The 22,334-nt window shown below is 48.3% G+C and overlaps 1 protein-coding gene across 2 annotated transcripts; it reads left to right on the top strand.

The window, feature by feature from the left end:
• Positions 1-2,200: 2,200 nt before the first annotated feature.
• Positions 2,201-17,858, top strand: SALL4 (spalt like transcription factor 4). Of its 2 annotated transcripts, none has more exons than XM_083873248.1 (4): positions 2,201-2,276; positions 10,638-13,163; positions 13,705-14,012; positions 15,374-17,858. In XM_083873248.1, exons 1-4 carry the CDS (start codon positions 2,207-2,209, stop codon positions 15,782-15,784), a joined length of 3,315 nt encoding a protein of 1,104 aa, XP_083729374.1. In that variant the 5' UTR covers positions 2,201-2,206; the 3' UTR covers positions 15,785-17,858. The 2 variants fall into 2 exon arrangements, with proteins under 2 accessions (XP_083729374.1, XP_083729373.1); XM_083873247.1 differs by lacking the exon at positions 2,201-2,276 and adding an exon at positions 4,747-5,389.
• The last annotated feature ends 4,476 nt before the right edge of the window (positions 17,859-22,334 follow it).

Here is a 22,334-nt window from a genome sequence, read left to right as displayed (position 1 = left end):
GAATTTTAGATAAAAGCCACACAGAACCAGGTGAAGGGAGCCCGTGGTGTTGTGCAATGTCCTGTGGCAGTTGTGGGGCTGCCTGAGGTGCCATCGCTTCCTCCCTCCTCCTGCCTGCCAGTGAGATTTTGGGTTTTCCACCCAGCCCCATCACTCGGGTGGGTGTTTGAGCACAGCAGCGGCTCTGCTGGGGGAACCCCCGGTGCACAGAGGGGAAACTGAGGCACGGGCCCTGCCCCAGGGTTTGCTGAGTGAGGGTGAACCTGATCCTCCTGAACCCTCACCCTCCTAATCAACAAAATCATCAAACAAATCTCTCCCCAGTGTTTTCCAGCAAAGCATTTCATTTTTCAGGGATAGACCTGGGATGTGTGTGTGTGTTTTGTCCTACATTAAATCAAAAATCACAAAGATTTTTCAGCCCACACCTCCACACATTCAATGATTTTCACTTTTTTTTTTTTTTTTTTTTTTTTTTGCTGATGCGGTTTCCGTGGGGGTGGGAGGGGTTGGGGTGACCCTGCTGTGACACCCGGGGGGTTTTACAGCCCCAGGCTCAGCTGAGCCGGGTCCAGCAGTGCCCAAAGTGCCACACGGAGTGTCCCCAAAGTGCCACACGGAGTGTCCCCAGAGTGCCACAAGGAGTGTCCCCAAAGTGCCACACGGAGTGTCCCCAGAGTGCCCCACGGAGTGTCCCCAAAGTGCCACAAGGGGTGTCCCCAGAGTGCCACACGGGGTGTCCCCAAAGAGCCACACTGAGTGTCCCCAAAGTGCCACACGGGGTGTCCCCAAAGAGCCACACGGGGTGTCCCCAAAGAGCCACACGGAGTGTCCCCAGAGTGCCACACTGAGTGTCCCTAAAGTGCCACACGGGGTGTCCCCAGAGTGCCACACGGAGTGTCCCCAAAGTGCCACACTGAGTGTCCCCAAAGAGCCACACGGAGTGTCCCCAGAGTGCCACACGGAGTGTCCCCAGAGTGTCACACGGAGTGTCCCCAAAGAGCCACACGGGGTGTCCCCAAAGTGCCACAAGGAGTGTCCCCAAAGAGCCACACGGAGTGTCCCCAGAGTGTCACACGGGGTGTCCCCAGAGTGTCACACGGGGTGTCCCCAAAGTGCCACACGGAGTGTCCCCAGAGTGCCACACGGAGTGTCCCCAGAGTGCCACACGGGGTGTCCCCAGAGTGTCACACGGGGTGTCCCCAGAGTGCCACACGGGGTGTCCCCAGAGTGTCACACTGAGTGTCCCCAGAGTGTCACCCGGGCTGGGGCTGATGGGGAAGATTCACGCTCCCCGGAGCCCAGGAGCCGAACAGGGGGCGCGGAGGGAAACAATCCCACTCGGCACTAACGCGGTTCGCTCAGTGTGGGAAAACTCTCTCAAAGCGCCGCTGCCTCAACTTTTTCACTTTTTCACACGAGCCTTTATGCGCCGCGCGTTTGTGACTCGCTGGTAAAAATACAACTCGCTCAACTTCCCAGAAAGGGAGATTTTAACCAGCTGAGGCACAGCAGCCTCGTTACTCGTTACTCGCCGGCCGCATCCGCTGTTTAAACGCCCCCAGTGGAGTCGCCCACCCCAGCGCAGGGCTCGCCCCTGGGCCACCTTCTCGAGCGACAAAAGGGGGGGAAATAATGAGCATTGTCCCGGGTTTCTGCTGGCTTTAGGAGAGAGAAAAAGAGACAAGAGGGGGGAGAAAAGAAAAGAAAAAAAAAAAAAAAAAAAAAAAAGAAAACAACCCCACAACTGTTTAAAGCACGATTTAAAGGCGCAGGTGAGACAACAAAGGTCCTGTCCGTGCGGAGGGTGCAGAGAGGAGCTGTTTGTTTACCCGGGGAGGTGGCGGGGGCTGCCCTGGTGGCCCTGGGGTGGCCCTGGGGTGGCCCGGGGGTGGCCCAGGGGGTGGCCCGGCCCCGCAGGACTCAGTGTCGCCTTTGTCGCCCGGCGGGGCGGGCCGGGCTCGGGGACTACATGGCCCAGCGTGCCCCGCTGCGCGGATCAATGGGGCTGATTTGAATAATCTGTGAGCCCTTGGACTCAGGCCAATCAGCCGTCAGGGACCCATGATAAATCGCAATGCATTATTGATAATCATAATTACTCTGACATGCGCGTTCCGCCCCAAATTTCCCAACTCTAGGAATTTGTTGTGAAGAGGGAAAAAAAATAATTGCTCCTATCGCACGCTCCCGATGCTGGTGCACCATGTCGCGACGGAAGCAGGCGAAGCCCCAGCACATCAACTCCGAGGAGCAGCCCCCAGATGCTGCAAGTGGTGAGCGTGGTTTTCTCATCTCTCGCTGATGCGAAAGGGGTTTTTTTTTTTTTTCCACCCTCGTGTTTCACCCCCCTCCCTGTTCTTTTCTCTGCTGGGAGCCCCCAGAGTTTAATTTTTTTATAATTTTTTTAAATTTTTTTTTTTTTTTTTTTGGGAGGAGGGAGGAGGGTTTGAATTTTCCTGCGGGGTTGAGCGATTTTGCGTTAGTTTTTATTTATTTTTTTTTTTATTTTTAGTTTTGTGTGGCCGCAATGCCCCGCGCGGTTCCCCCGAGGAGCCTCCGCCGGGTCCCCAAAAAACCTCCCCGAGGCGGGGGGAGAATTTGGGGGGGGTGGGGGAGCAGAGGGAAAAATTACAGAAAACTTCAGAGGGGTAGGAAATAACTCGGGCTGGGTTTCCTCGGCGCGCTCAGCACTTCGTCGGGAGTTCGATGAGAATTTAAAAAAAAAAAAAAAAAAAAAAAAAAAAAGGGGGTGAAAAAAAAAAAAAATCCTCCACGCTCGGACTATTTCTGTTGGAGATCACAATCGCCCTGGACCTTTTGTAGCTTGACCTCCAGCCATCTTTGATTTCCGACTTCCTAAAATAACTCCGGTGAGCTGATGCGGGGTGTGCGCCAGCGCTTTGTATTCTCCACCACGGGTTTTTTGGGGAGTTCGCATGGCCGGGTTGTGCTGTGAGAAAAGTAGAAATTCTGCCTGAAATCGGCGGGGTGGAAGGGCGGAGGGGGCGTTTACTGCTGGTCCCGATAGGATGGGGGTTCTCAGAGGGAGAAGCATCTTCTTGAGTTGGGCTCTGCCTGGCCCCGCTCCGGGCTTTTCCCCTTTTCCCTTCCCTCTCTTTCCCTTCCCTTCCCTCTCTTTCCCTTCCCTTCCCTCTCTTCCCCCGGGGCTCGGTGCCCGTCCCGTTTGTTGCTGTTGTTGTGCCCCGATGTTTCCCCCCCACCCCACCCCAAAAAACTTTTATTTTTGTATCCTTTGCTCGCCTTCCGGACCAGTTTTGTTTCCTGATCAAACCCCATGCGCTGCTTATTCCCAGTCCGCAGGAGGTTCAGGCTCTTTAATTTTTTTTTTTTTTTTTTTTTTTTCTCTCCCCCCCTCCTCCCCTTTCTCTTCTTTGAGTCGAAATGTGCAATTGTTGGGTCCGGTTAATGGTGACTTAAGAAACAGCATGCTGGCCAGAAGGCAATAAATCCCATGTTTAATGCATGACTGTTTTCCTTTGTGCATATGGTTCGGTTGGGGGATGGAGGTGATGTTTCCACATGTAAATCTCTGCCCGCTGCTGCTGGAAAGGCACCTCCGGCCCGGGGCTGAAACAAAAGGGTTAATCACTCCTGATGCGGCCGCTGGGCCGGGGGAGGGAGGGAGGGAGAGAGGGAGGATCGCTCTGCACCGGGGCAATGGCCAGCTGCTTTTTTGTTATTGTTGTTCGCCCCCCTTTTTTTTTTTTTTTTTTTCCCTCAATTTTACCAACCCAACCCTGGATGGAATTCCCTCCCAGCTGTGGATCCCTGCGGGGGATTCTCCTGCTGCTCGTGGGGTGCTGTGTTTTTTTAATATATATTTTTTGTGGTTTTTATATATATTTTTAATAATTTTTTTGTGTTTTTATATATATTTTTAATAATTTTTTGTGGGTTTTTTATATATTTTTAATATTTTTTGTGTTTTTTAATATATATTTTTAATATATTTTTTGTGTTTTTTATATATATTTTTAATAATTTTTGTGGGTTTTTTATATATTTTTAATATTTTTTGTGTTTTTTAATATATATTTTTAATATATTTTTGTGGTTTTTATATATTTTTAATATATTTTTTGTGGTTTTTATATATTTTTAAATTTTTTGTGTGTTTTTAGTATATATTTTTAATATATTTTTGTGTTTTAATATATATTTTTAATATATATATTGTGTTTTTAATATATATTTTTAATATATATTTTAATATATTTTAATATATATTAATTATATATTTTATTTAATATATATTTTTATATTTATTAGAAATATATTTTTAATATATGTATATTTTTAATATATATTTTTGGGGGGGTCCTGCACTGAGCCCCCATCCTGCAGCATCCCCTCTCTCAGAAATTCAAAATTCAACCCCGGACCGCCCTCCAATCCCCCAAAACAAGTCTTGATGTTCCCCCTCTCCAGGTGTGCCCGTAAATAATAAGCGATGAAGCTGCATAACAAAGTGGAAATTCCGCAGGGATTTGTCTGGGGGCATTAGCGAGGATATACACACGTAATGGTAATAATAAAATCAAGCTCTTATCTCCTTTTTTGCAAGTATTCTAGGGTTGTTTTTTCTCCTCCCCGCAAAGCGATTTGGGACCCACCTCTGTGAACAATGCGGCGGGTTAAAGCGTCCCGCCAACCTGGGGATCCATTAACAGGTCAAAAAATCAGCAGGTGGTCACAGGGGGATAATGCTACATACAGAAAATTAGCATTTCCACAAAAGGCCTTGAAAACGCCCATTGTGCCCCATTGCTGCCATTAAAAATCGGATTCATTCTTAAAAAAAAATACAGTATCAAACTGCAACTTTTTTTTTTTTTTTTTTTTTTTTTTCCTTTAGGGTCAAATTAGCGTAGCTTTGCTTCAATTATATCTCCTCTTGGTGCGTTGAGAATTGCTCTGTAGAATCCCAGAGAGGGATGTTGGACAAGGAAAAGGTTGGACGGGGAGAGCCCAAATTTGTTGTTGGTTTATTTTGGGTCAGATTTCGGTTTCCTGGAGCATCCCCAGGACTACTTCATCCCTGCCAAGAGGGGTGAGAATGCAGAAATAGGGCTTTTTTTTATTTTTTTCCCCTTTTACGTAAGGGAAACATTATATTCGTAGCCCTATGGAGCCCTTTTTTTTTTTTTTTTTTTTTTTTTCCTTTTTTTTTTAGCCGGGCTCGGTGACGTTTTGACAGAGCTGCTGCTCTAACCTTTGCCTCCTCCTGCTTGCCGTGGGTGGTAAGTTGATGTCAGGCTCACAATTAGGACTCTCATGCAATTGACCTTGGCAGCGGGGTTTGTGCCGTTTAAACTGGATTTTAAAACACCCAACGGGGAGAGTGTTTTAAGTGTGGTCCGGGCAGGTAGGGTATAGGGTAGGGTAAGGGTGGGGGGCTCGGGGAAGGGCCCCCCGTGGGTGTTAATGGCTATAAAGGGGAGGCCCGTGGCTCTGGTGGGTGCCGGGGGGTTCAGTGGCCCCGCCCGGGGTGTTGGTGGCCCGGAGAGTGAGCCAGGAGTGCCCTCCACCGACCGGCCCCGGCAGCTCCGGGCGGAGAGAGCGGCGCTTCCCGGGGAGATCCGGGATATTCCCGAGGAGAGCTCCGGGGAGTTTCTCCGGGCCCTTCCTGAGGGGGCTCCGGGCCCTTCCTGAGGGAGCTCCGGGATATTCCTGAGGGGATTCCGGGGGGTGCTCTCCGGGCCCTTCCTGAGGGTTCTCCGGGCCCTTCCTGAGGGATTCTCCGGGCTCTTCCCGGGGCAGCTCTGGGGGTGTTCTCCGGGCCCTTCCTGAGGGGAGCTCCCGGGGGAAGCTCCGGGCGCTTCCTGAGGGGTTCTCTGGGCCCTTCCTGAGAGAGTTCCCGGGGGTGTTCTCCGGGCCTTTCCTGAGGGTTCTCCGGGCTCGTGCTGAGGGTTGTCCGGGCTCTTGCTGAGGGATCTCCGAGCCCTTCTCGGGGAGAGCTCCGGGGGAGTTCTCCGAGCCCTTCCCGGGGGCAGCTTTGGGCTCTTCCTGAGGGGGAGCTTGGGGGGGCTTCTCCGGGCTCTTCCCGGGGGGAGCTCTGGGCTCTTCCCGAGAGATTCTCCGGGCCCTTCCTGAGGAGGAGCTCCAGGGATGTTCCCCGGGCTCTTCCCGGGGGTTTCGACCCCTCCCTGGGGATTCTCCGGGCCCTTCCCGGGGGTTTCGACCCCTCGCAGAAGTTTCTCCGGGCGCTTCCTGAGGGGACCTCCAGGGCGGGTGTTTCTCTGGGCCCTTCCCGGCATTTCGACCCCTCCCAGGGGCTCTCCGGACCCTTCTTGGGGGTCTCCTGGCCCTTCCCGGGGGTTTAGACCCCTCCCAGGGGTTCTCCGGACCCTTTTTGAGTTTCTCCCGGCCCTTCCCGGTGTCCCCAGGCCCCTCCGGAGCGGGGCCGTGCCCTCAGGCCCAGCAGCGCCTCGGGCTCTCCCCGCTCGTCCTGCCCCTCACAAACGCTTCTTCTTCCCTTCACTTTGTTCTTTCTCTGGCCGAAAGTCTCGCCTCAAGTCGCGGACAGGCCGAAGGGTGGATTAGTAAGCGGATAATAAAATAATTAAAGCCTTGAGGCAGTTCCTGCAAGAGCCCTGAGGTGCCGATTGTGGGTGAAACGCGTTTGTGCCTCTTTTTCTTGGGTAGAAAAACGCGGCTGATGAGTTCAGAAAACATCGAGGCCTTTGGAATAGCTCTTAAATTGTCAGTCGTGGGTTTTAGGTACTCAAGAGAATTATTTTTGTCACGGTTAGAATGTATTAAATAGTGTTTGATGGCTGGAGAAGGGCGATTTGGGGCAGTTTTTAGAGTTTTTGGAAGTCCTGGAGCAGGAGAAAAGCAGCGAGGTGATGGCAGAGAGAAGGTTCATGGAGAGGAGAGGAGGGTTGGTAATCAAATCCCCCACGAGTTAATTTAAACCGGGGAAGTGCGTAGTTTTGTTAACCTTAAGGTAGTTGATCAAATTTAAGCCGTGAGGAAGCTCACCAAAGGTATTAAAACTCCTGAATAATAATAATAATAATTTAAAAAGTGGGTGGGAAAGCTTGAGTTCAGTTTCATCCCAATTCAAGTGAAATAAAGTTAAAGACAAAAGTCACTAATGGCTTAGATAAGTGTTAGGCCAGCAGCACCCTTCCTGAAATCAAACCAGCTTTACTTCACTCCTTTTACTGTTTTCCTTTAAAGAAAAAAAAAAAAAAAAAGCAATAATTCGAGCGGTGTGGATTTTATCAGCCTTCCTTGTCGATGACCGCCTTGTCCTACACAATAGTGGATTTTTTCCATCCATTTGCCAGTGATTCAATCTAACCCCCCTGCTGGGTTTACTGCATTCTTCTAACTTATTGGATAACTAGATGCTGAGAGATAACATTCCTGAAATTCGGGGGTGGGGAGATAAAAAAAAAAAAGGAACCACAGTAGAAGTCCTATCCCTGGGAAGCCTTTGGAGGAGAGGGTTAAGTGAAGTGCACAAGGAATTGTCTCAGTAAATCCTCCTGAAGTGGGCAGAGCTGCCCTCTTGATATGGAGAGCCCTGAAAAATAAAAGAAAAATATAATATAAATAATATGATATAATATTATAATATAATAATATATCACCTTGTTATTATACTATATTATCACCATATTATATAGTATATTATATTATAATGTTATTATAATCATATCATTATAATATTATTATTATTATTATTATATTATTATTATCATCCCTGATATTTCATTCGGGGATCACTGGGAGTTGAGGAGCTCTGATGGCAGCACTTGGGCCAGAGAGATGAGGTGGTTACAAATCACGATGATTTTTTTACAAAAGCTGTTGGGTTTCTCACAGAAAACAGTCAATTGCTCCTTTGTTATTCCAGCTACTGTAAAATAACCCAGCGTCCTGCTTTGTGAATTTATCTCAAACCCTTTCTTTAAGGGAAAATAATGCATAACTTCCCTGTTTGTCATGCAGCAAGTCGTTTCAAGCTCTGAATTGAATTTATTCAGAGTCCTGAGCTAATGCTTCACTGTCAAGGAAACAAAAATATGTGCCAGGGCAGGGCTGCCAACCCCTGCCCGCTGCTGCCCGGCACAATTTACAGTTTTCTACAGAAACTTCAGTTTAATGCAGTTCCTTTCTCTGAGATGGCAACTGCTGCTCACAACCAGAAAAGTTCTCAAGAGTTCCTCAGAATTATGAAAATGAGGAGCGTGGGCTGTGCTGGAGATTGGGAAAGGGACATTGAATTTAGTGTGATCTTATCGGGGCAGAAGTCAAAAAATAAGAAGTATTATCAAGGGAAAGGAGATAAATGATCGGATGCTTTGAAGCAGTTAAAGTTTGGGGACTTGTCTAGACATTATCCTGGAGGATCTCCTTGGGGGTGGGCAACGGTGTTTGGTGCAGACATTTCTGTGCCACTGGAAAAAATAAAAGTTGAGGTTATTTTTTAATATTTAGTGACGTTGTTCTGCCTGGGAGATGGAACTGGGAAAGCCCCAAACACTTAAGGATTTGGAGAAGAGATTTTAATGTTTTAGTGTATTGTGTGAAACAGAAAAGTAATCAAAGACCTCTCGAGTCAGTGTAGAGCAGTTCTGGAAGTTTATTGTCCTTTTTTTTTTTAACCCAGCTACGTTTTTTTTCCAAGTGTATCTACTCAGACTCTTGCAAAACGAGTTTAAAATAATCTATTCTTGATCTTGATCGTGTAGTAGTTGTACTTGTCTGCAGGCTGGACTTTCTGTGTGTTTTTACACTTTAAGATTTAAAGACATCACTTTAATGATATTTGGGATGGGAAATATGTGCTGCTATTCCTGTTTCTTTCACTTAGGGGAGATGTTTGGGCTGAAGGGGAAGTGTTTAATTCTCCCTGTTTAAATAGGAGGCATCCAAACATTTTTAATCATAGCTGTGCTGAGAACTCCTTTCCTCCCCGTTCAAGGATTTCTTGTGCAGATTTGGATTTATTGCTCTGCAGATCACAGCAGGACAGGCCTCTGATACTTGTGAAGTTTCTGTAATTGATCAAAAGTTTATATCTAAAGGTAAAGTTTCGCATGCACTTCATGCCACACAACACTAAATGGTTGAAGTTTGTTTTGTTGGATACACACAGTGCCCTTTCTGAGGTAAAAATTGGCAAGATTTGCAATATTCTTTCTCAGAGGGGTTTTATCCCCCCTCAAGCAAGATTGTGTGCTTGAGTTGTCACTTGGACAGGGTTCCCCTCCACCTCCAGGACACACCCAGGTGGTTTGGCCACACCTGGCACAACCCAAAACCTCAAGAAGCTCCTGAGTTTGCAGAGTCCTGGCTTACCTGTGCCCAGGGAGTGGCTGGTGACCAGGGACTGGTGCCAGGAGCTCTGGGCAGGACAGATGGGTGACACCATTCCCGATGGGTGACACCATTCCAGTGAGTGACACAATTCCCGGTCAGTGACACCATTCCCGTGTGCCCCACTGGCCAGGGCTGAACTCACTGCACCCTTGGCACCCACCAAAACTGGAGCAATTACAGTGAGCTCCAGGATTTCTCAGCTGGAATCAGGGGCTGGAATCCTGCTGGAGTTTCCCTGTTTGCCCCTCACTGGGAGGTTTTTTTCCCTGCTGAGCTCTCCTGCCCTGAGCACTGCCCCACCTCGAGCTGCCTGCGAGTTTGTTGTCTGAAGGATGGCAAAGCTGAGCAAAAACATCCTGTTTTGGTTCTAATCTCTCTTAACCTCTTCCAGTTCACATATTTCCCCGAATTTTGGTTTTGTTTTGGTTCACATGCAAATTCAGCTCAGCCTAAGCAGAGGGGTGCTGGTGGTGGAAGGGCAGGAGTGGACTTGGAGCCCAGCTTGGCTTTCCCTGCCCCTTCCAAAAGTGGGTGAGTTGTGGATGCAGCTGAACGAGGACAGGAGATGCCTTGGTGTGGTTTGGCGAGCAGGACTCGTTATTTGTGTTAATTTTGATGATCAGTGAAGTCTCATACTTGTTTGTTGTTTGGGATTTAATAATTTCTTTGCTACTGTGTCCATGTGGAGATTACTTCTGGGGCGTGTTTGCTTTTGAAGGATTTTAGAGCTAAAACTGGCCTTTCTTGACTATTATCAGCCCTTTTGGATTGTAATTACTTTCATAATGGCAGAGTGGAAAGTCGTTTAGATGGGTACAGTAAGAATTGATCAAAATCGCTGTGTTAACGACCTTGTATGAATTTCTGAGAGATGGTTAACAAAGAAATAGAACATGAGGTGCAAAGTGTGGTGTTTTGCTCAGTGATTCAATGCTTTCCCTGCTCTTGTGTTCCTTTCAAGCTGTGTTGCAGGTGCTGCTTTGCAGGACTGTTTCAGGGGTTTTTTTACCTGTGTAAAGGGATTTGGGATAAATCTCTTTTCATTGAGCCTTTTATAATATGTTTTTTTTTCCTTGTAAACTGAACTGAGATGCGGATTTCTTTGGGATGGTGAAGAAATTGGCATCAAAACAAAAAGCAGAATTTCAGATTGATCTGCCAACTTGATTCCAGTGTCTTTTATCTTTAATTTGCAATTCAGGTGGAGTCAGCAATCTTAATAGTGAATGCTTGGTCTAAATCTGGCAATTACTAATGCGACTTTCTTTTATTTGAAGGGAGTCCACAAGACGTCCCAGGTGATAGAGATGGTGAAATGAGTTCCAAAAGGTGCCGCACGGAGGAAACCAAAATCTGTGAGAAATGCTGTGCAGAATTCTTCGTTCTCTCTGAGTTCCTTGAGCACAAGAAAAATTGCACTAAAAACCCGCCTGTTCTGATCATGAACGACAGCGAGGGGACAGTCCCCCCCGAGAGCTTCCCCGAGGCTCCTCTGGGGCCCTTCCCCAGCGACCGGCTGGATGGCAGGACACGCAAGGACATCCAGGCCAAGGGCTGCGCCGGCCCTGCAGAAAAGAGAGAAGGAAAAATGGATGCTGAACCGGTGGGAGGAATGTACCTTAAAATAGAACCCCCCCTGGCAGCTGCAGCTCCCGGCCTAAGCTATCTACCAAAACCCAAAGTACCAAACACTAACGTGACCCTGCAGACCATCCGCGGCACCAAGGTGGCCGTGAACCAGCGCACGTCCGACGCCCTCTCCTCCTCGGCCGCCGGCTTCAACGCCATCCCCATGATCCTGGAGCAGCTGGTGTGTCTGCAGCAGCAGCAGCTCCAGCAGATCCAGCTGACGGAGCAGATCCGCATCCAGATCGCCATGATGGCTCCCCACGCCCTGCACCCTTCCATAGCAGCTGCTACTGACCCTCTCAAAGCTCTGGGAGCCCACATGTCCCAGCAGCTCTCGGCTGCTGTGGCCTTGATCGGACAGAAGGCTGGAAGCCAGAGCCTATCCCTGGAATCCTTGAAGCAAGGAAAACTACCTCATTCTAACACTGGCATTGCAGCCGCCAGCTCGCTGGCTGCTGGGCTCTCCTCCTCCTTCCCCCTGAAGCCAGAGGGGAGCCGAGGCCTGCCCGGCTCCATCTCTCAGTTCCCAAATCCTTTGCTACCTCAGTCCTCAGGCTCGGTCATCTTCCAGAACCCGCTCTCTGCTGTCTCGTCCGTGATGGATTCCTCCAAGAAGGGGAAGGGGAAACCCCCCAACATCAGCGTGTCTGAAAGCAAACCCAACGCCGAGGAGCCCTTCTTCAAACACAAGTGTAAATTCTGTGGGAAGGTGTTTGGCAACGACAGTGCCCTGCAGATCCACCTCCGCTCCCACACCGGGGAAAGACCCTACAAATGTAACATCTGTGGGAACCGCTTCACCACCAAAGGAAACCTTAAAGTGCATTTTCAGCGTCACAAAGACAAGTACCCCCACATAAAGATGAATCCTTACCCAGTTCCCGAGCACCTGGACAATGTTCCTACCAGCACTGGAATCCCCTACGGGATGTCTGTGCCACTGGACGAGTCCAACCTGATTGTGGACAGCAAACCTCTCCTAACAACTCTGCCTACCTCTGCGGCCACCAGTGCACCTCAGACCATCTCCAGCCTGGCAGGCATCAAGGAGTCTCTCCCTGGTACGTTCTCAAGTGAGCTGCAGTCCAGGCCCTCTCCCGAAAGCGAGGGTGGCTCCTCCTCGTCGGGGGCGGTCGGTCACGAGTCGGGGACGGAGCAGAGCCTGAGCTCACCACAAGCTACCTGCAGCGTGAGCATCTTCCACGTAAGTGGGTCAAACGAGCAAGGCTCAGAGACATCAAAGCTCCAGCAGCTGGTTGAAAATATCGACAAATCCACCTCTGACCCCAACGAGTGCCTGATCTGCCACAGGGTGCTGAGCTGCCAGAGCTCGCTCAAAATGCATTACCGCACCCACACCGGGGAGAGGCCCTTCAAGTGCAAGATCTGTGGCCGTGCCTTCTCCACGAAAGGGAACCTTAAAACCCACTACGGTGTCCACCGGGCCAACACCCCCTTGAAGATGCAGCATTCGTGCCCCATTTGCCAGAAGAAGTTTACAAACGCCGTGGTGCTGCAGCAGCACATCCGTATGCACATGGGCGGGCAGATCCCCAACACCCCCATGCCAGAGCCCCCCTGCGACAGCGCCGAGGTGGACCCTGCTGTGCCTGAGAAGAACGGAGACCTCGGCCGCCCCGAGGAGGTGGTGGAAAGCATAGACATGGAGGATGATTTAGACTCTCAGGACGGCCCCAGGAGTTCTTCCAAACCTCCCACTCCGTACGACGCACAATCAGAGTCGCCCGCCGCCGTCTCTGGAGTTACGGCACTGGAGAACCAGATGAAGATTGTCGCCTCCTCTCTGAACCTGCAGAGGCAGAGCAGCCTGAAGTCCAGCGACAACGGCTCGGCAGAGAGCGATGGCATGACCAACGACTCGTCCTCGGTGGCGGGAGACGCCGACTACCCCAACGGCCGGAGCCCCGCCGCCTCCGAGGCCGCGTCGCTGCAGGCGCTGTCCCCGGCCAACAGCCAGCCCGAGAGCGTCAGCTCAAAGTCTCCTGCCTTCAACAGCCAAGAGGATTCGGGCACGGGCGGTAAATCAGAGGGCCCAGAGAACCCTCCTGCAGAAATGGAAGGGGTGGTGGGAGCTCTGGATTTAACGTACGGCAACATCGGTCGGAAGGTCATTAAAGAGGAGCCCGGGCTACACTTTGCAAATGGGGAATATGGTGAGTAATGAAATGCTGGCAGGGATTTGGGGTGGGGCAGTAGGAGATCAATCCTGAAAGGACCAACAGGAAGCAAAACTTCCTCAGCTTTCCCCTCTTCTGCTCCTCTGTTTGGATGAAGGCACAGGTCCTCTAAAGTTTTCCTAAGTCAGGCCCAAAATTCAAAGCCTTAAGTGCAATCATCTCCTTAAAATTCGTATAGACTGTGCCCTCTCTGTCTTTCATGGACTCACTTGATATCTCCTTATATCTCTTTAAAAATGCACATTTGTGTTTTAAGGGAAAACTGCTTATCCCAAGAGTGTGACATAAAAACCCTGATACAGTTTGTGGGGTTTTCAGGCTCTTAACCATTGAGGTCAAATTTGACCTGAAAGACTTTCTATCTCATAAGCTCACCCACAAACCCAGGGATGAACTGATTTGTTTTGGGGTATCCTAGGGAGTGTGGTGGGCTCTGCCAGGCTCTTGAGTCTCAGCCAGTTTTAAGCTCGGGAGCAGAATTAGGTTGGGATAAGCATCACCTTTGTTTTCTCTCCAGGTCGGAGCAGTATCCCAGCTGCTTTTGTCAGAGCCCCTCCCGCCCTGATAAAGATGGAGCTGCCCAGCGATCGTCCCCTCAGCACTGGCCACTTCATTGGCCCCCCAGCCCTGTCCCCTGGGGTGGCCCCTCTGCTGGTGCCACGCCCCAAGTTCTGCCGTCCTGCCAAACAGCACATCTGCACTACCTGTGGGAAGAACTTCTCCTCTGCCAGCGCCCTGCAGATCCACGAGCGCACCCACACCGGGGAGAAGCCCTTTGCCTGCACCATCTGTGGGAGAGCCTTCACCACCAAAGGAAACCTCAAGGTGGGTCCTGTCTGCTGCCCTCTCCTCGGTCTGTGAAAATAAGACTAGAGATGGAAAGGCTGTTTCTAATATTTGACCTGCCTTTGGGGACAGCACTGGTTTTGTTTTAGTTCCTCCAGTACTTGCTTTTGGCTCTTGTCTCCTTCCTGAGTTTCTCCACCCAGTTTTTTGTGTGTTATTGAGATCACTCACAGGTCTTTGCTGCTGTCCTTGACTTTCCTTCCGGGATGGAAGGGAAGGCTTAGCCCTCACTAAGCAGATTGCTTTCTTTTTTAATTTGGATTTGGATGTGTCAAAATGCAAGCATTTCATAGACTGCCACAAAATGCTGCCTGCTGAGTAAATGCATTACACTGCACTGCTTGAAATTTTGTGAGATGAGGAGGGATAAACCAGGATAATCCTGAGATGGCACAAAGTGCCTGGGGATTGTGTCTGAGCACAGGCTGAAGGAGTGCTGTGAGTCTGTCCTTTTGCCAGATGAATCCATTTGCCCCTTGAGGGACTCAGATCCTTCACTTGCACAGAGGCTTCTCCCTCCCTGTGAGAACCTCTTCAGCCTCTCCAGCCTTCTCACATAAATCCTGATGGGGAGAGAAAATACTCTGCAGTGTGTGAGCAGTGCCTTGCTGGAAGCACCAGCAGAACGTGGTGTGGAAGATTTCAGCATAAATGACCCCCTCTGCCAGATTACTTGGTGGGTTTTTTTGCATTACCCACTTTTTTTTTCAGCAGATAATGTGGCTTCTGTTCTGAGGGGAGACAGGGTGTCTTTGCCAGCAGCATTAATTCCAAGTGTGTTGGAATAAGTCCTCCAAGCCCTCTAGCAGCCAACTCCAGAGAGCCACAGTGATGTTCAGGCAGTGGAATGACTCTGCCTTCATCATGCCAGGAAGGGAACTCTGACAAGAACCACCCAGTTTAAATATTTACCAGAATGCAAATGGAGCAATTCTGACTCCTTTGGGCTACTTGGCTGCGGGCAGAGCAGAATTTGGGTTACACCACTGTCACTGGATGACACAAAAGAACCACAGTCACCTGTCAGGTTGAGAAATGAGCAGAGAAAGAGGAAGTTTATTATGATTTGGGGTTTATATAAGATTTGGAATTTGTTCAAGGATTGGGGGATGAGAGTAACACCTCTCTGACCCCAGTGGTCAACTTAGAAGCCCATCAATTTGTCCTTCTCCCTGGAAAGGAATGTATATTTATAAAATATCAGTCCTTGTTATTGTGACAAGCATGAGAAAGCTCCAGTAGAAATATAAAACAATCAGAAAGCTGAAAAATCAGACCAACACACCACCCCCACCCCCAGAGAGCTGTGTCACTAACAATTCTCTTCCCTTCTCCACAAGGTCCACGTGGGAACCCACATGTGGAACAACTCAGCCAGGCGGGGCAGGCGCCTGTCCATCGACAACCCCATGGCCCTGCTGGGCAACGACCCCAAGAAGGTGCAGGAGATGTTCCCCAAGGACATGGTGCCCTCGGTGAGCATCGACCCCGCCGTGTGGAACCAGTACGCGGCCGTGCTCAGCACCGGCCTGGCCGTCAAGACCAACGAGATCTCGGTGATCCAGAGCGGGGCCCTGCCCGTGCCCATGGCTGGGGGGTCACCCCTGAACTCCACCCCGGCCTCCAAAGGGGACACGGCCCCAGCTGGAGCCGCCTCTGACACGGAGAAGGCGGCGGGTGCTGCTGCAGACAGTGTGCCAAAACATCAGTTCCCTCACTTCCTGGAGGAGAACAAAATCGCCGTTAGCTGAAGAGGGCTCAGGAGGAGCCCAACCCACAGAGAGAACAAATATATATAGACACAAACGTATATTTTTAAGAGATTTCCACTTCGGCCTCCTATTTTTTTTTTTTTTTTTTTTTTTTTTTTTTTTAATTTCCTATTGACGTGCAAATGATTTTATGGTTGTCTTTGTAAGAGTTTGCCCAGAGTACAATCATGATCTTGCTTTGCAAATAGTAATTGAGTAAAGAATAGGATTTCCTTCTATTTGGAAAGATGCGGGTCTTGCAAAGTAGTTCTTACGTGTGACTTTAAATGTGTACAGCCTTACAGAAGTTTTTACAACTTGAAATTCCAAAGGTTTAGCATATTTACCTCTTTGTTCAGAGTGATAATGGGGGTTTTTTGAATAGAGTGGAAACAACCTACTGCTGATGGAAAAGCTTCTATTTACTGATGAGAAATGGAAACTATTAATGCGGGTAAATATCCTAGAATGTCTGCCACCCTCTTAGAGTTTTTTTTTCTGTTTGGATTTTTGGCTCTGTGTGGTTTCTGAATGTACTTTTTCTTAACAATGGCTATAAAGACTACAGTTTTGTTTTTTAATTCCTTTGGGGTTTTTTTTTTTTTTGCCTCAGAAGTTCTATGAGAAGCAAGTTGCTGTTTTTCTTTAGTCACTGCTCCTGAGTAATTAATTCTATGTGTTGAACTGCTGCTTATTTAATACTACTACTAGGACAGTCCTTCAAGTATAGTGCCAAAATTCCTGCTTCCAAAGATGTGCAGTTTTTCCTAGATGTTTTATTTCAATACCAAGAGCCCCAAACAAGCATGGGTGGGTATGTATATACTTTTTTTTTTTTTTTTTTTTTTAAGTTTTGTTTCCTCTCGAAAGGGAAGACTTGCCTTGGGAAGTCAGGTCTAAAACTCTGCAAGGAATCTCAGGTGACTGTTGCAATTTGCCATGGGAACTGGTTTCCTTAGCAAGAGACTTTTTGTTTTTATTTTATTTTATTTTTTGTTTGTTTTATTTTTTTTCTCGTTTGGGTAATTTAGGAGATCAGTCTGTGTAAACCTGTATTTAAATATGAAGTATTCATGCTTAGGTTAAATGTTTTGTGGGTTTTTGGATGGCATTCCTGCTCTGGTCATTAAGGTTTTTTTGGTGGTCTGTGATGAGTTTGCATTCCACCAAAAAGGTAATTAATGATCCGTGTGTGTTGTATGAAGGTTGCTGGGATAGTCATCTGGATTCTAAGCTATCTACCTCATTTTTTTTTTTCCTTTTGTAGCTGTAGTGTCTATTTTTTCTAATAATGACCACTGTAATGGCTGAGATTCAAGCAGATGCTTCCATGCACTATGTGAAACCAAAACCTGATGTATTATTAGTGGGAGCACCTGAGAAATTGCTGGACTGACCTTTCACTATTCCTGGAACTCCTGCTGGAACTGGATGTGTAATGGGATCTGAACCAGGCTGCAATTGCTGTGGAAGGACTGAAGGAGGGAAAGAAAAAACCTGGCTGTTGACTGCAGGAAAATCTTCAAGCCCCGGTCTCTGTTGTGGAAGGCCCCAAAAATGCAGATTTACCAAAAGTTTGTGTGATGTTGTTGCACCTGATTCTTGCTTTTTATGATCTCTGTAATGCCGAGTTGTGCCTTTCCTGCTGGACTTGTGGGTAAGAACATACCAGTACCTGTTTACACTGTAAAATGGATATTGTTACATAGACCACACAAAAGGCATCCCAATTGTTTTGTTTCTACATTGTGAATGTATGACTTCTGGAGAACTCTGTAGTTTTTGAGTACCTACTGATGCGTTTCTGTTGACGTTTTTTTGAGAATAAATTTTGGGATGGCTTTTTCACACTTGGTGCTTTTAACTTTTTTTTTTTCTGGCAAAAGGCTTTTTTTTTGTCTCCTGAAGAGCAAATTCAAGAAGGCAGCGTGCTGCTTCCCTCCAGGGACCTGAAATCCAGGTGGAGAGAGGCTTTAGTTCATTACTTCAAACAACAGGAGCTAGGAATCCATGGAGGAGTCTGAGCTCCATTCCTCAGGAGCAGCTGGGGTTGGGATGTGCCAGGGATGTTGATTTCCACACTAGGACAGAGTGACAGGAATATGTCCAATCATTTTTGTACTCTGATCATCCAGCAAAGGGAAAAAGGATATTAAGTTGTCAAATTGCCAGTGCCTGGAGATGCTGGCTGCATAGAGAAGGGATAAATAACTTCCCCTAAAGAGCAAAGAAAAACAGTCCTGAGGAAATGGAAAAGTGCTGAGATCCTGATTCTTGCAACATAAACCAGCAAATGTGTTTTGCCCTTGGGAGGTGACAGAGGAGGAAAAGGGGTGCAGGGCCAGGGAACCCTAAAGCTGCACCTTTCCAACAGCAGAAAGGCAGAAAGAAAACACTTGTTTTCTCATCTCTGCCCCCAAGCTCTGAAGGAAGTGTGGGGAGGGCAGGACAAGTCTGAGCTCCAGGAACCTCTGTCCTTTCCCGTGGTGGGTTGGATTTGTGGCCAAACTCTGGGGCTTTGCCTCCTCACTACCCTCCATAATAATTCCATATTCACAGTGTATTGTTCAGCAGGTTGGACACTGAGGGGAGATGAAGAGGGAAGGAGCTCCACACAGCCTGAGTGCTGCTGGTCTGGAAACAGTGAGGACTGACTTTACCAGGAGTCCTGGCACAGCAGAGGCTGTGCACACAGGTGTGCTGTCCCTGCAGAGGCTGTACAGGCACACAGGTGTGGTGTCCCTGCAGAGGCTGTACAGGCACACAGGTGTGCTGTCCCTGCAGAGGCTGTACAGGCACACAGGTGTGTCCCTGCAGAGGCTGTACAGGCACACAGGTGTGTCCCTGCAGAGGCCGTACAGGCACACAGGTGTGCTGTCCCTGCAGAGGCTGTACAGGCACACAGGTGTGATATCCCTGCAGAGGCTGTACAGGCACACAGGTGTGATATCCCTGCAGAGGCTGTGCACACAGGTGTGCTGTCCCTGCAGAGGCTGTACAGGCACACAGGTGTGATATCCCTGCAGAGGCTGTGCAGGCACACAGGTGTGCTGTCCCTGCAGAGGCTGTACAGGCACACAGGTGTGGTGTCCCTGCAGAGGCTGTACAGGCACACAGGTGTGATATCCCTGCAGGGGCTGTACAGGCACACAGGTGTGATATCCCTGCAGGGGCTGTACAGGCACACAGGTGTGATATCCCTGCAGAGGCTGTGCACACAGGTGTGATATCCCTGCAGAGGCTGTGCACACAGGTGTGATATCCCTGCAGAGGCTGTGCACACAGGTGTGTCCCTGCAGGGGCTGTACAGGCACACAGGTGTGCTGTCCCTGCAGAGCTGTGCACACAGGTGTGCTGTCCCTGCAGTGGGTCAGGCTGGGCTGTGTCTTGGCACACTGACCTGGCACAGGGGCCCTGCAGGGCTCTGCTCTTCAGGCCACGGTGTCAGGCACTGTGCCAGCCTGGTGACAAGGCACCTCCTGGCTCAGCCACCAAGCTCTGGATCTCCCCACAACACCTGGATAACAGGTAGGACCTTCCTGAGCCTGTTCCCACAGCTCAGCTGGGCCTGGGAGCTGTTTCTGCTGCAGGGCAGAGTGTTTGCCAGGCAAGCAGGGCTGGGGATTACCTGCTCTGCCACGTGTGGGAGCTGAGCCAACACCTCTCCAAGTCAGCGTGGTGGAACTCCCCACTGTGCTCAGCTCACAGTAACATCTACAGTTGCATTTTAACAATTAAGAGCTGATTGTCCCGTGGCCTTTGCTGATGTGCACCAGGAGCAGGTTTGGCCAGCTGCTGCAGCAGAGTGAGAGCAGAGTGAGCTCGGTATGTGCCCTGTCTCTGCTCATTAGCCTCTCCTCTCGCCTGGAGGACTTGCTTGTTTGTATTTTTTACTGCTTACTTTGCCCCTCACACCGAGGATTTGCAGGCTGTTGCTGCTGTGTAGGTAGCATGATGTGCTTGCACGAGCTAAAGTAAAATCTGGCTGCCTTAAAATGTTAAATTTGAACTTAAACGTTGCACTGCTTAAAATAAAACCTCTAAACAGTAAGTACATTTGCTTTACCTTAATGTGTTACCTCAAGTATTCCTCTAAAGAAAGATTTCTTTTAGCCTGTCCTCTCTGCTCAAAGCTTCCCAAAAAAGTCGATGGGGACTTTGAGGAGGGAATTTGACAATTGCAGATGAGCAGCTCTGGGCTGAGCTCAGCGAGGCTGATTTGCCTTTCCACAGCTGCCAGAGGGGTTGGTGAATACAGTGTGGAGCAAAGGGTGAATGACCATGGGGATGGGATCAGCACAGGGGAAAGGACCTGGCTGAGGTGCTTGGACTGACAGGATGGCAGAGAGGGGCTGATACAAAGGAGAAGAGATGAGTATTACATTAATTTCCAATTTTTTTTTTTTTTTTTTTTTTTTTTTTTTTTTTTTTTTTTTTTTTTTTCAGTTGAAGGCCATGATGCTCCTTGCAGGGTTTGCAGCCTGGACTCAGGCAGGGTGATCACTTCTGTCTGCAAAATCCCAAAGTGTCTGTGTGATCCCAGGAGGCTCCTGCTCACAGCTGAGGCTTTCTTGGAGCTTTTCTGTGCAGTTTGCTCAGCCCAGAGTCTCCTCTGTGCCTGCCCTTGCTCGGCCTCCCTGCTGCCCATGCTGTGCTCAGTGCTGGGCTCATGTTTGCCTTCAGCTCACATTCAGCACTGACCTAGAAAAGCTCCTGGCACTGCACAGCCACAGCAGGACAGGAAACAGCTCAGAGGCACAGAAAGAACCAGCAATCACACACTCCTGGAGCCCGTTACCATGCTCTCTCTGTTTTGTCATCCTGGATTCTGGTTTGTGCATTTGGAGTTTGTGGCATGGAAAGGGCCAAAGGTGTTCTCTGCAATGTTCTCATTGCTGTCGGTGCTGTCTGGGTTTGTTTTTTTTTTTTGAAAAGTTTGTTTGTTAATAATGCTTGTTAAAAGTGGTTTTTGTGCTGGACTTCTCAACCACTCTCTGGCAGCATCACTCTCCTTTTAAACTCCTCTATTACCACATCTGATTGTCACATCTCACAGGTCAAGGATTCACTTCTCTGACTCATTTATTTTGTGCAGTCTCAAGTGAGAATGAGAACAGGTTGATCTCATCATGGGCTTTATTTTCCACATTTGATTCAGGCAAAATCCAGACATGACTGAACATTTGTGTGAGTTTCTCTCTAAAGAAAACTAAACCCCCAAATCCAGTAAGAGTCACAATATCTAGTGCTATTAAATATCTGTGTATATTTATCTTGTCCCCAGAGCACTGAGTGCCACCCCAGGGATGGGGACTCCAGAGCTCCCTGAGCATCTTCCCAAAAAAGGGACAAAACTGAGCAACCTGAGCTGAGTCAGAGCACCCAGTTTATGAATTCATAAGGGCCAGGGACACAAACCATGGTGTGCTGTGAACAGAGAGTGATGCAGGAGGAATTTGTGGGGAAAAGAGTGACAAATAACCTGTTTTCTCAATGTAGAAATACAGAACCAGCCCTGAAATCTGTTCTCAGATCCTCCCTGGCTTTGCAGCCCTGTGCCTGTGGTGACAGAGGATGTTTGTGAATCCACTTACCTGGCTTGGCTTTCCAGCCTTTCACAGTCCTGTCGATCCACTTGGCAAAGTTTGTTTTAGAAAAAATTGTCTCCACGCAGTCTAGATGTTCAGAATGCCAAACATAGCTTTTTAATTTTTTTTTTTTCTTTTTTTTTTTTTTTTTGACACACTGTTTTGGTTTTTCTTTCCCACAAAACCAGTCTGATTACTCAGGTCCTTAAAGTTCAGCACACGTTCAGGTGATTTGCTGCCTCAGGGTACCTAAATTTCTGTCTGTATTAAAAGTACTCCACCCCTCTCAAGTCCCAAAGTCCAGATCTGAAAAACATCCGATTCCTTCATTACTTCTTCTATTTTCCTCTCAAATCTTCCAGTCTTAAATGACAAAATAACTACATTATGTAGGGATTTTTTATTTTATTTTATTTTATTTTATTTTATTTTATTTTTACTTTTTAGAAAAGCTGCAAATACAAAACGTGTAACAAATATTTTCAGTTTATAGCTTTACATTTTTTATCACACTCACAGGAGGTGCAACACAAAAAAACAATATGTCAAGAATTCACAGAACAGCTCCAGCTAATAGCCAGATCAGTTCAAAAACCAACAAAAAATAAAACAAATATAAAATGCAAGTGGGAGTTTATTTATCTAGAAACCCTTTTTGTTGTCTCATTCCTTTAGCTGACAGCTGTCCCAGCTGAATGACAGTTTGACTATTCCTCTTTTAAAAATTAGGTGCTAAAGGGTTGTTTTCTTCTTAATCCACAACACATAATTATGAGAGGGGAAAAAAATAAAAAAGATCCTACGCAGAGGCTGCACTTCCTCAGAGCAGTGTCTGCTCTGAACCTTCATTATGAGCCCTCCAAATGTTCCCTGCACAGCAGAGCCCGTGCCAGTGGGAGCTTTATTGTCCTTTCCCTTAGCAAGTGTTGATGGATTTATGGAGGCCTTCATTAAATATGGGC

This window comes from Zosterops lateralis, assembly GCF_965231275.1.
Source record: "Zosterops lateralis genome assembly, chromosome: 16".
Lineage (NCBI taxonomy): Eukaryota > Metazoa > Chordata > Aves > Passeriformes > Zosteropidae > Zosterops > Zosterops lateralis.
The sequence above is the reverse complement of the archived record's forward strand: the minus strand, read 5'-3'. Positions and strand labels throughout refer to the sequence as shown.